Genomic DNA, 12,644 nt, shown 5'->3' with positions numbered 1-12,644 from the left:
TGCCTGTTGCCTAACTCTGTGTCGGAGACAGGAGTCCCCCGTGAACTATGAGCTGAAAAAAGCCACTAGTCTTTATTAGAGACTTGCTGTGGACCAGGCCCTTTGCTAAGGGCATAGCAAGCATGATCTCATTCAAGCCTCCCACTAAGCCTAGGAGGTGAGTGTTCCTGTTCCATTTCACAGAAGCAGGAGCTAAGTCTCAGAGAAGTTGGGGCACTTACATCAGCATGTGGAGCAGCGGCCCTGTTCCAGGGTTCTTTCCCTTGCGTTGGAGCCTCCTGGATTTTAGTCTCAGGGTTTATTCTTCAAACACATAGAAGTCAGTCTGTATCCTGCTCAATAGGCAAATCAAAGCCTCTCTGAGCCAGGTCCCTTTCCTCCTCTTCTTTGCCTCCTCTCCATCCTTTTCTCCCCTGCCTGCCCTCAGGCCAACTTCAGTGCCTCACCTTGTCCCCTGCAGAGGCAGCAGGCATGCTTACCAGGGGTTCAGCCCTGCTTCAGACTCCAGCTGTTCTTCAAGATGTGCTAATCTCCAGAGTCTAACTGCTGTTCTTCTCTCTTTGGAAACCTGTGTCCCAGCCTCGGGAGACAAGGGGCCTCTTCAGGGCAGGGAACACTGGACACCTATCATGTGCCAGGACTATGCAAAGCACTTCATTGCCTCAGACAGTCTTCACCAAGCCCTGTGAGGTTGCTTAGGAAACCTAAGTAAAGCCAGTTACCCAAGGCCACCCAGTGCTAAAATAACAGAAGTAGGATTTGAAGCTAGATGTTCAATTATATGGGCTTTCTACTGTTCACTGAGAAAAGGGGGCGGGGGGCGCACTAGAGCATCGTAAAAAAATAATAGCTTGCCTGACTGACCAAAGGCTAGCAGCCTGTGTGGCTTTACACTCACAGGCCTGTCTCTTCATCAGAGCCGCTGCCTGGGGTTTTCAGAATTCTATCCTCATCAATACATCCTTTCCCCATTGGACAGTCCAGGCCCAGCTCCTGACTCTGTTCCAGGAGACAGGCTGCAATGCAAAGATTCTTATTTCTCTAGAATCCACCTTGCTCTCTTCCACAGACCTTCCCAAGCAGAACGAGGCATATCAGGTTAACTTGCAACCAATTCTAGGAAGTTACGAGAACTTGTTCTGGATTCCGTTCATGCTCTGGTTTCTCTACACTGATGTATTCACTCACTCAATATTTACTGAGCACCTATTGTGTGCCAGACCCTGTGACAACAGGAATGCAATGTTAAGACGTGGCCCCTACTCTTAAAGGAGAGGAAATTAGATTAGTGCCATGCTACAGCTTGGAGCAACAGTAGCCATCTCTGCAGTCAGGAGGGAAAGCTGACTGTGGATGTGGTGTGCAAGCCTCAGGGATGAGTATGGGTTTCTCCGATGGAGAAAGCGGGGGTGGCCAAAAAAGATGTTCCAAGCAGGCGTAAGGACATAATCAAAAGCTTGCCGATGTGAAAGAAAATAGTTCTGTGTTCTTGGAGTACTGGGGGTGTAGGGTACAGTGGTGGGAGATGGGACTGAAGGAGTGAATTTAGCTTAGCTCAGATTGTAACAGGCCTGGGATATAAGATTTAGTCCCAAAGCTGTAGAAGAAGCATGCTATGGATAAAGGATGGTGGATGGGGGCGGGGGTGGGGGGGAGGTCAGGGATTGATTCCAGGAAGGAGACCAACTAGGAGCTTGTTAAAGTGGCTAAAAGAAAAAGTCTAAGCAGACACAACTCAGTTGGTTTCTCTTCTATTTGTCCAACAAAATCCTGGGCACACATAGCTCTGTCGGGACCATCTATCCTGTACATGAATTAAATGTGGGGCTAGAGGCCAGGTGCTCCTCCACTACTTGTAAGAGCTCCATGCTCTAGATATTGGGCCTCAGGTCTTTACAAAGATGATGTGCTTGTAAAATGAGCCAAGAGCAAAATAGCTTTTGACCTGGCAGCCCCTCCTGGGAGTCTGCCCATCTGCAGCCAGAGACAAGGGTGATGCCAACCTGCTCCAATGTTTTCATCCATACCAGGGCCAAGCCCTGATGACCAGGCAGCCAGTAAGAGTTCCAGGAGGCACAAGGCAGGAAGTTGGGGGATTAAGAGGCGCAGTGTGGAGAATGCTCTGGGGACATGAGCCTTGGTTTATTGGTACAACTGTTCATTTATTCCCCCAAGGACCAAATGAGCTAAGTATGGCTGAGCAAAGACTGTGGAGCCAAGCTTCCAGGGTTCAACTTTGGTCTCTGTGCTTTGGAAAATTCCATAAGCTTTCTGTTCTAGTTTCCCCTTTTTACCCATGTGGTTGATGTGAGGATTAACCTAGCTTGTAGCAAGTGCCCTATAAATATTATTATAAACATTATTATTCTACAATGTACTTCTGCCAAGAACAAAATTCCCCTACTGCTCTTTAATGTACTCTAGCCTGTCTCCCGGGAGAGATGGTAGTGAGCTCCCTAGAGACAGGGACCATATCTTATTTGTCTCTCTGAACCCAGAGTGCCTTTGCAAAATTAATTCACTTACTAAATTAATAGACCAGGAAAACATGTGGCTTTCAAAAGACTGTCATTATAAGTATGTTTTTTTTTTAAATTTTGGTTAGTTTCTTTTTTCTTTTAAAAGTTTTTTTAGTTGTAGGTGGACACAATAGCTTTATTTTATGTATTTGTTTTTATGTGGTGCTGAGGATTGAACCCAGTGCTTCACCCATGCTAGGCAAACACTCTACCACTGAGCTACAACCCAGCCCCTATAAGTGCATCTTGATGTATCTTTATCACATGCTTTACCCAAGATTTCCCCTAACCCTAAATTCCAAACTTTTCCATCAACATTTTAAATGAATGATTCCTAGTAGTGCCTCAGCTGTCTTGTGATCATTTGCTAATGCATCTGTCTCCCCAATGACACTGGGATCCTTGAGGTTTCATGTTGTATTCCATGTGCCCAGTGCAAGATATGTATTTTCTAACTGTTCTGTGTAGGTGACTATAAAGGAAAAAAAAAAATGGGTCCCTGCTCTCAGGGAGCTGACAAGGCCTCTATGTACAGACAGAGCCCGGGGTGGGCACAGAAGGTCCATCAGCCAAGGTCCTGCTGACTTAGCTGGAGAGCTCCTGTGGCAATGCTGAGCAGACCCTGCTTATCAGCAGCCTGGCTCCAGAGATCTGGAGCCAAGATGCTTGGACTCCAAGCATTCACATTAGTAAGAGTCACCAACCCCTGTCTGGCTTTCTGCGTCAATGAATTGTCAACCTGGGAATTTGCGAATTTCCTCTGTAATTTTTAAATGGAAAACATTTTAATAAAAAGTCAATATTGGCAGATACACTCAGGTGGAATTCTTTCCCAGGAAATAAAGAATAGGATCAGAAATATCCACAGTAGAAAGATTTTAAATGTCCCCAAGGACCCAGCAGGAAGCAGGGCCTGGAGGAAAGTACTGGAGTGGGGAGGAGAGTCTCACCTCCAGATGAGGAACTGCACACAGAGTCTCACTGAGGATCCCTGAGGCCCCTGCCACCACCTACTGAGGCTTCCACATATGACACACATTAGGTCTGTCTGTGCCCCCTCAGGAGGCCTGGGTGCTCCTTGCCCTGGGCCTGCCTCAGAACCTGTTGTCTTGAGTGGCTGGTGAGAAGGCCGCCTGCCCAGGTCCCTGATTCCTCAGGAGGTAAGAAGACAGGTTCTCCTCAGGGCTGCCCTACGGTCTGACCTGCTGTATAGCCTGGAAGAGGCAGGTGTGGCAAGAGGTATGGAAGTGACAAGCCAGGCTTGGAACCAGGAGGCCTCTGGTTGTGACCTTGATTGCTACTCGCCAGCCCTGTGATCTTGGGCACGTTACTTCACCTCTTTGAGACTCCGTTTCCTCACTTGGACAATGAGAATAAAAGCCCTGCCTTTTCTCCCTTGGAGATTCAGCCTTGGGACCCAGTAGCACCAATTGAACAGAGTGTTGAGGGTGAAGGGTTAAGTTTCAGGACAGTGACAACCCTGTCTGGCAGGAAGAATGGACCGTGGAAATGGATAAGGCCTAACCTACTCTTCCCAAAGTCCTTCTTCCCTTTCATTCACTGCTAGGTCTCAAGTGAGTGCTGGTGGCATTTGAGTCCTCCTCTGTCTGCTCCTTAGGACTAAGCACTGGTCTGAAAGGACTATTCCCCACAGTTCTCGCACTCCTACTGTCATTGGGAGGTTTCTTCCTCCCCCCACCCCCCGCCACTTGATGGATAAGGAAATAGAAACTCCTCTAAGGCAAAGGCTTGCCGCAGATTTCATGACCAGTGAGCAGCAAAGCCTCTGGATTCAAACTGTAGAGCCCGTGTTCTTCCTACATGTACACACTGCCCGGCTCCATGCACTGTGTCCTCCTCTGTCCCACGGTTCCTCCCATCACCTCCACGTCACAGTCCTTTTACCCTTCAAGGTTTGGCTCAGCTCTGGCTTTGTCTGTGAAAGTTTCCTCATTTTCTTACATCTCTTCTTCCTCTTCCAAATAACCTTATAAGATTGCGTTTTTTTCCCTCTGATTCTAGAAGAATGCACATTGAGTTAGAAAAGATACACAGGGAGAAAGAAGGTACAACAGCTTCCCAGCCTATCACCAAGAAGTATCCCACTATTTTCTATATGTATTTGTGTATGTATCTGTGTGTTCTTTTGCCCAAAAGCTCTCTAAAACTTTGTTGTTTCAGCTTTTCTTGTGGCTGTCACAGCTTTGATATCTGAATCTGATTCGCCTACTAGACCATGAGCCCCTGGAGCGCAGGCTCCTGGTTCAGCTTGGTGCACATGTGCCCAGCTTTCGCCTTGCTGTGGGGAAGAATGTGGGAGCCCCCAAATGCAGGCAGAAGAGGCATAGAATGTAGCCGGCATTCATTTAAGACCCCAGCAATCAGTGAGAGAAAGTGGCTGCAAGATGTACCATTCTTTACTTTTCAGATTAAAACATACACACAAAGCCTTGGAGAGATTCATTCTAGAAGACTTAGGCTATACTAGAAAGAGGAACTGAACCCAGATTCACACCCCAGCTCCCCTCCCTGTATACACACACACACACACACACACACACTTCCTATCTCTCTCACTTTAGGCCTGGTCTGCAAACCCTGAGGCTCAATTTCCTCATCTGAAAAGTGGGGATAGGATGATAGGGGTCTCATAGGGTGAGACAGTAAGTGTAGACAGCTTCACACAGAGCCTGGAACCATGAATGCCAGCCCCTCCCTTTCTTCTTCCCCAATTACTCATATGCCTGGTAACAGCCTCCATTTATTGTAGACCTGTCATGCCCTAAGCACCACGGAGGCTGAAACAGATGCTCTTCCTGCCTTAAAATCCCTCTGGGGATGAAAGGCTTGCGTAAGAGCTGATTGGAGAGTAAGGTAGTCCATTATAAGGGCTAATTGAACACCCCAGACCATGATGCACATGGCGTGAGGGCCAGGAGCACTGGTGTTGATGTCCACAGGGATTCTGCAGAAGCAGAATTAACAATCTTTGCTACTCAGGCTCTCTGGCCACAGAGTTGGAACTTGTCAACTTTGATTATTTTTTTCTTTTAAATCTGTCTCATGTCAACAGCTTGTCTGTAAATTGTAAATTGCAGCAATCCGGTGGTTGCAGAATGCAGGGTTAGGTTGGGTTAAGAGAATGAGTCCACAAAAATCAGAGAACAGGAACAGAGGAGACTGGCGATGATATATGCATCGGGGTCTCCATTTAGTGCTGCCTCCAAGCAGGGGTTCATTAGGCTGTTTTCTATCTGTGTTTTTCCTTCCTGGTTTTCCTAGCAAGAAGAAATTTATCAGAACTATCATGTGGGAAATCACAGTGAAGTCTTGGAGTGTGAACGTTTAATATGTGACACTTTGGAGTCAGATTTGTTTTCTTGCCACTTAGTGGGTGTGTGACTTTGGGCAAATTTCTTAGCCTTTCTGAGCCTTACTTCTTTTCTGCAAAGTGGAAACAATTAAACTGAACCTCCTTCATATGGTACTTTGTACATTAAAAATGATAATACTCTTACGATGTTTATCATAGTGCTTAAGAAGTTCAATCATTGTTATCTGGTTTTAGTATTATTAAAGTAAGACCTGTAGGAAAATAGAGCAGATCATTTTCCCGCAGCTGTGCTTATCCAAAGCACTCATTTCCTTGGCAGAGGGCTGGTTCTGGAAGATTGAAGTATTAGGCTGGGGCAGGGGAAAGAGCACTTGTCCCCAAATGGCTTCTTTGGGGCAAGAGCTACCCACATTTCCTCCCTCCCTCCTTTCCTTTCTTTCTTCTTTCTTTTTCAAAACGAGAACTGGAACCCAGTGAACCATACCCCATCCATGGGTGGGTGGCCAGGTGGGGGGATTGCTTCTCCCCCAAAGACTCAGCATACTAGAAAGGCAATGGGTTGTGAAGTAACTGATAATGATCTTTCCATCTGTGCCCAGCAGCCTTCCTGATGGTGAGACAGGAGAGGACCCCAGGTACGGCCTCGGGACTGGTTGGAAGTGGATCCCAACAAAGAGAAGGACCTGGGTGGGAGTGAGGGCCCTGTGGGTGGGAATGCTATGTTGGATTCAAGGCTGTGCAGCCCACATACTTTCAGAGGCATGAGGCTAGGCCATGAATTCTTAATGAGGGTGAAATTTGGTTTCTTGGGGGAAAGAAAACAGATATTACAATGCTCTGTGCCCATCCATAGAGCCATTGTACATAAATACATCTGTGCTGTTAAAATTTCATGGTGAGGAGACTTTGAAAGTAGATTAGTGGTTGCCAGGGATTGAAGGGAGAGAGAAGGAAAGGGCAGGGATTGCTAATGGGTACCAGGTTTCTTTCAGGGTGATGAATATGTTCTGGAACTAGATAATAATAATGGCTGCACAGCCTTGTGAGAATACTAAAACCCACCAAATTTAAAAAAAAAATATGGCAGGAAAGGACAAATAGAGAAACATGTCAAAAAAGACTATGGGGTGATAATGTGGAGGAAGTTGAGAAACATGTCTAAGAAGAAGAGCTGGATTCCCCTTGGGTTCAGAGAGAAAACTCAAGTCTTCTTGCTTTGTGTTCAAGGCAAGTCCAGAAAACCCAAGGAAAATAGATAAAGAGGCTCTAAGACCTTCAAAGCCCTCCCTACCATACCCTCTCCCAAAGACACTGGAGAGACTCTCAAGGTGGTCTGAGGTTGGATTGGGGAGGGGGTTGGATTCACTGTGTAGTTTAAGCTTCCTGTCTTCATTCTCCCACACCAAAGAGACTTCATTTCCCAGTATTTTATCTGCCCTTTCTCCCATCTTACCCCCAAAGTGATGAGAGGCCCAGACTCTCAAGCCATAGTGATTGAGCCAAAAGTCAGTCATGGGCATGGCATGTGACAAGTACGGGTGTGTGCAACAGGAACAAAGTGACAGAATTTTTGGCACTGGAGCAGTTCCGGGCATTCAGAGCACAAGGGCACCACAGCTGACATTTCTTTCCTGGCAGACCCCTCAGATTCCACAGTTGTCTTCTGACGGGGCCACGTGGGGCCGCAGATCACCCTGGAGTCCTTCTTGGCTTTCTGGGCCATAGTGGCCCACCTACAAAGTGCAGGCGCTGCTGTCAGCTGTCCAACCTGGACTGGCCAGAGTGCTGCTGGCCAACAATGTGTTTGATCTTGGCAGCCTGAGACCTTGACCTAATCACTTGAGCCCAGATGAAGAGGCTGATCTTCAGGGGCCACATCTTGAGCTTTATACTCCTTTGAGCGGGCTGTTACTCCCAAGAACCTGCACAATGACGCCTCTCCCCATTCTCTTAAAAGAACTGGTCCTCAGGATCTCCTAACACCTCCATGGTCAGGCAACAAAGGCTGCCCTGGGATGGCCATACTCCATCTCACCTGCAGCTGCAGACTTGGCCCCAGGGGTTCAAAGGAGCTTGGAATCTTTATGGAGGACGTGGTCTATGAAGGCAGAACCTGAAGTGTGTCTTTCCTCCTCCACAGCAGCCCGGAGCGGGAGACTGTGGCTGACTCAGATATCAGGTACCATATCAGGGACACTTGCCCTCCAGTGTGGGCTCCCCAGAGAACTCTAGGCCTGAGGGGGTGACATCACCCTGAGGACAGCTCTAGGTTCCAGCTCCAGCTGCTTGGGTGGGCAGGAGCAGGCTCTGTGCCCCACAAAGAGTCTGTGCATCAGGCTGTACCCTTCATGCCAGATCTCAGGGTTGGGTGATGGGGAGAAGAGATCTTGAGAACCACATTATACCAAATGTGATTCCCTTGGCTCCTCTTTGAAAAAACAAGCTCTTTCACTTGGAGTCCAATGGTTCGGGAATACTGAAGATAAAGAAATCAGAGGTGGAGTGGTTACCTGGTTTGATCACACTTTTGGCTCTTCCTTGGCTCAGGGTAGAGATCCAGGAAAGAGAGCTGATTGCAGGGCTGGGGAAGGCTGGGTGTAGTCTGAAGAAGGCCAAGGTCCTATTCTCTAGCCATCTGAGGCCTGGAATACCCAAACCTGCCCCAGGCCCTGGAGGAGGGAGAGGTCACATGGTACAAATTTTTGCCAACTGTACCTCCCATCTAGTGCTGCCCCACTACCTTAATCCAGTTTAAGCCATCAGCTTGACACCTGTTCTGAGAATAAACCCCTAAGAAAGCCCCCCCAACCCCACCTCTCAACCTGCATTTTTCAGGAAGAGAGGCCCAGTGGCTTATGCATCTCAGAAACCATGGCTGCTAAATGCTACTGTGGAAGAGAATATCACCTTTGAGAGTCCCTTCAACAAACAAAGGTAAAAAATCTCCAGGAGGAGGGAGGGTCCTGAGGGAGGGAAAGAAATGTTCTCTGGCAGTGTTGCCAGCCGGTCCCAGGCCCCACCAGCTGCCCTGCCCCTCATCAGTCACCCGCACCCAGTCATCCTACTCTCCAGGCCACTTACCTGGGAGTCCAGCCAGCTCCATATGGTCCATCTGGAAAGGATCCAGCTGTGCAGGGGCATGGGGCAGCACTGCTCCTGGGTGAGAGGAAGGAGAAAACTGTGCTGCCTAGTCTCCTGGCTTGTGGGCCGACTGACCAGCTCCATCTGATTCTCCATTCTCACAATCCCACCTTCAGCTCCCAGACTTATGCACTATTTTCCTTCCATGATAATAGTGAAGGCCAGCATTTGTTAGGGTCTTACCAGGTGCCAGGCATGGTACCAAACTCCTTGTACATGTGATTGTCCCTAACACCCACAACAACCTCAGGAGGCGGGTATTGTTATTATTCCCATATTACAGATGAGGAAGCCAATGCTCTGAAAGATTAGGTAACCAGCCAATAATTAGTTGAAATGAGTTTCAAATCCAAAGCTGCCTAAGAACACATTTGTCACCAAGACACTCCGATGCCTCCATGGATCCTAGCTGGCACTTTCCCAGATTAAGAGCTGGCCAGGAAAGGATGAAAAGATCAGGCTAAGCAAATATTTGACCAGCCATCATCATTACCACCTAAACCAACCAGCAGTGATTTTCCCAGGTGGTACCCTGAGCTTGGGCTCTGGCTGCAGTTTTTCCCACTGCACAGAGAATGTGGGCCCCCTCTTGTCACTTAACCCCACATGTTTGCTCCCATCCAATTTTGTCCTTCAAATATTTAACCTGCCTCAAGCCTGCATGAGGTGCTGACCTCAGCTCTTTTGAAGCTCACATGATGTTTGCTTGCACCTAAGTAGGAGGCCTAAGTAAAGACATTGCTTATTCTGGGCACAGATACCCAGAAACTAATGACCCTGTGCGAGTGCTGAGGCTCAATTCTGGCCAGGCTGATCAGTGACATTCCCTGCCCCCACTCCTCTCCAGGTACAAGATGGTCATCGAAGCCTGCTCCCTGCAGCCAGACATTGACATCCTGCCCCATGGAGATCAGACCCAGATTGGGGAACGGGTTCGTAGCAGCCTCCCTGCTCCCCACCCATCACTCCCACTCTTCCCAGAGATCCTTCTCAGGGAGAGTGGACAACTGGGAAGAAGGATAGGGATGGAAGCTGATAAGTTGCCTGCAGTGGGGTCAAACCTGATGTCTTTGATAATGGCATTCTTGATGGGTTCTCGGTCCTACCTATTGGATGAGGTCAGCTTAGCACCTGCCCAGGCTGGGGATGACTTGACATCTCCTTCATTTGCCCCATGTATATATTATGAGCCCATATAGCACTGTTCTTGACCCAGGTTATATTGTTCCTGCTCATTCTACAGGTAAGTTCCCTCCTCCACAAGCTTAGATATATTGGCTTCTCCTATGGTCTTCTCCTGGGTGTGATTTAAATCCCCACTTCCTCTGTCCTCTTACACTGGTCAGATGGTACCTAGCATCTACATGATGAATATTCAGACTTGAGGATCATGCTCCCCACTTCCAAATGAATTCAGCAAACATGTACACGTTCCTTCTTTCTGCAAGGTGAAGAGAGCCAGCCCTCAGTCTCAAATGGCTCATGGTCCAGTAGGAACCAGAACAATCTCCCGTGAATGGCTGAGGGCATGATCTGTTCCTCCCCTTTGATGACAGGGCATCAACCTTTCTGGTGGTCAGCGCCAGCGAATCAGTGTGGCCCGAGCGCTCTACCAGCACACCAACGTGGTCTTCTTGGTGAGTGCCACCCTGCGTGCACATTCATGCACACACATGCACACACGCACATGCCTACAAACACACACAGGCACTAATGCCCAACAGCCTCCCTCTCCGGGAGCAAACCTTTCCTGCCAGAAATATTGCCTGTTCATCTTATTGATGGAGAAACTGATGCAGGCAAAGACTTTAGACCGAGCCCAGCAGCAACCATGAGGGGAGGCAAGTTGTACTTAGAAGCTGCCCCTTAGCAGGACAGTCTCAACCTATAAACACACATGCAGCCCAACTGTCAGAATGGCACACATACGGAATGCATGTTACTGCTTCCCATCTTATGCTCAGGACAGACATTGCTAATTGATCACTGCATTATTTCCCATAGAACTTAACTTGGCCTCAAAATCCTCAACACAGCACTCTAGATAACCACTAGCAGTCAGACATGAGAGAAAACTTATCAGCTCTCCCTGCCCTACTTCATGCCAACCTTGGTTGATAACAAAGAATCCTAAGACCCAGCTCTTGACCTCGAAGATTTAGAGTTTTGATCAGGGAGACAGACCTCGCCCACACTCAGGAAGCACATCCAGGTCAGAGCCCAACTGTGGCACAGACTGTGAAGGGTCAGACAACTGTGAGGGCTGGAAACATCAGGGAGAGCTTCCTGGAAGAGAACCTTGAAGAGAAGTCAATCAAACAGAAGGAAAGAGGCAGGTTATTTAGATAGGGAGTTGGGAAAAGGAACTTAAAGTCTCTGATACCAGATTTTTTTTCTCCCCTATCCTACCATGCAGCACTTCAAACGTAAAGATTCCTAGTCTTTGTTAGCATCTGACACATGTTCAGCACTTTATGAAGTTCCAGCTTATTCATGATCCACATGAGATTTAAACAACTCTGTTAGGTAAAAATTAAGTGGCTACTTTACTTTCATCAAACTTTTATTACGCTCTAGCTCTGCACCAGGCATAGACACAAGGGATCTCAGATCTTAGGGACCTTGCAGTCTGGAGTGGATAAATAATTACCAGATCTGGCATTGTACAGGGTATGCCTGCATCAGAGAGGAGGAAAGGGTAGAAGCAGGGGCCAGACAGAACACAGGAAGGGCTAGTACCTGGGACAATGAAAGATGAGTAGGGGTTCACTAGGCAGATAGAAGGCAGAATTGCATTCTAGGCAGAGGAAAGCCTAGAATGGGAATCTTCTTGGAAACCTGAAATGGGGTGAGGGGCACTTGGAAAGGACAGAGGAGAAGTGAGGCTAGAAAAGAAGCTTTTCCAGGTTGGAAAGGGCCTGTAATACCATACTAAGGAGTTTGGACTTTATAAATGCTGAGACATTGGAAGTTCAGGAGACAGGACTTGAAATGATTAGATCTGTTTAAAAGTGATCATGGATCTCTGCCCCATTTTAAGATGAGGCACTTGAGGCCCAGAGAGGTTAGATGAGTTGTCCACTGCCACTCAGGTAACTAGTGTCAGTTTCTACATCAGCATTGATATAACTTTGATTTTATGCTCACTGTTATTCCTCATCCCACACTTGCTTCTTTCTTCTCCCCTCTGCCTAGGATGATCCTTTCTCAGCCCTGGATGTTCATCTCAGTGACCACCTGATGCAGGCTGGGATCCTTGAACTGCTCCGGGATGACAAGAGGACTGTGGTCCTGGTTACCCACAAGCTTCAGTACCTGCCCCATGCAGACTGGGTGAGTGCCACAGAGGGTCAGGCCATGGAGGGTCAGGGAGTTGGGGGGGAGGCAGTCAGGTCTCTTTGAAAGAACAAGTGTCTCAGTAGCAATTGCTAAAGCACAAGAGCCCAGCACCAAATGGCCTCCTGCAGACTGGGCAGCTCAGTCTAGGGAACAGCAGACATTCCCCACCCTGGGGCTTCTGTGGGACACCCAAGTCTGGCAACAAGAAGTCTCAGGAAGAAGCAGACACTAAGCACCTAGCTTCTGATTCCTGCCTCACTTAATGATGTTCCCCAGCCTTGGGAACTGTCCATTTGTATGAGAGAGACTTT

At 48.0% G+C, this 12,644-nt stretch overlaps 1 protein-coding gene across 9 annotated transcripts in view; it reads left to right on the top strand.

Annotated features, from left to right (window-relative positions):
- The window catches only part of Abcc8 (ATP binding cassette subfamily C member 8), a 73,955-nt gene that overhangs the window by 45,454 nt on the left and 15,857 nt on the right, over positions 1 to 12,644 (top strand). For 3 of the 9 annotated variants that reach the window (XM_076844242.2, XM_076844243.2, XM_076844236.2), the window contains exons 17-22: positions 6,453 to 6,488; positions 7,994 to 8,032; positions 8,689 to 8,787; positions 9,842 to 9,926; positions 10,551 to 10,631; positions 12,190 to 12,327. In XM_076844242.2, the coding sequence (XP_076700357.1) occupies positions 6,453 to 6,488; positions 7,994 to 8,032; positions 8,689 to 8,787; positions 9,842 to 9,926; positions 10,551 to 10,631; positions 12,190 to 12,327 (478 nt within the window). Of the gene's footprint in view, positions 1 to 6,452; positions 6,513 to 7,993; positions 8,033 to 8,688; positions 8,788 to 9,841; positions 9,927 to 10,550; positions 10,632 to 12,189; positions 12,328 to 12,644 lie in introns of all 9 variants that reach the window. The other 6 variants (XM_076844241.2, XM_076844239.2, XM_076844240.2 and 3 more) reach the window with 4 other exon arrangements.

Source organism: Callospermophilus lateralis, chromosome 2 (genome assembly GCF_048772815.1).
Source record: "Callospermophilus lateralis isolate mCalLat2 chromosome 2, mCalLat2.hap1, whole genome shotgun sequence".
NCBI lineage: Eukaryota > Metazoa > Chordata > Mammalia > Rodentia > Sciuridae > Callospermophilus > Callospermophilus lateralis.
Note: the sequence above shows the minus strand (reverse complement) of the source record. Positions and strands in the feature narration are given on the sequence as shown.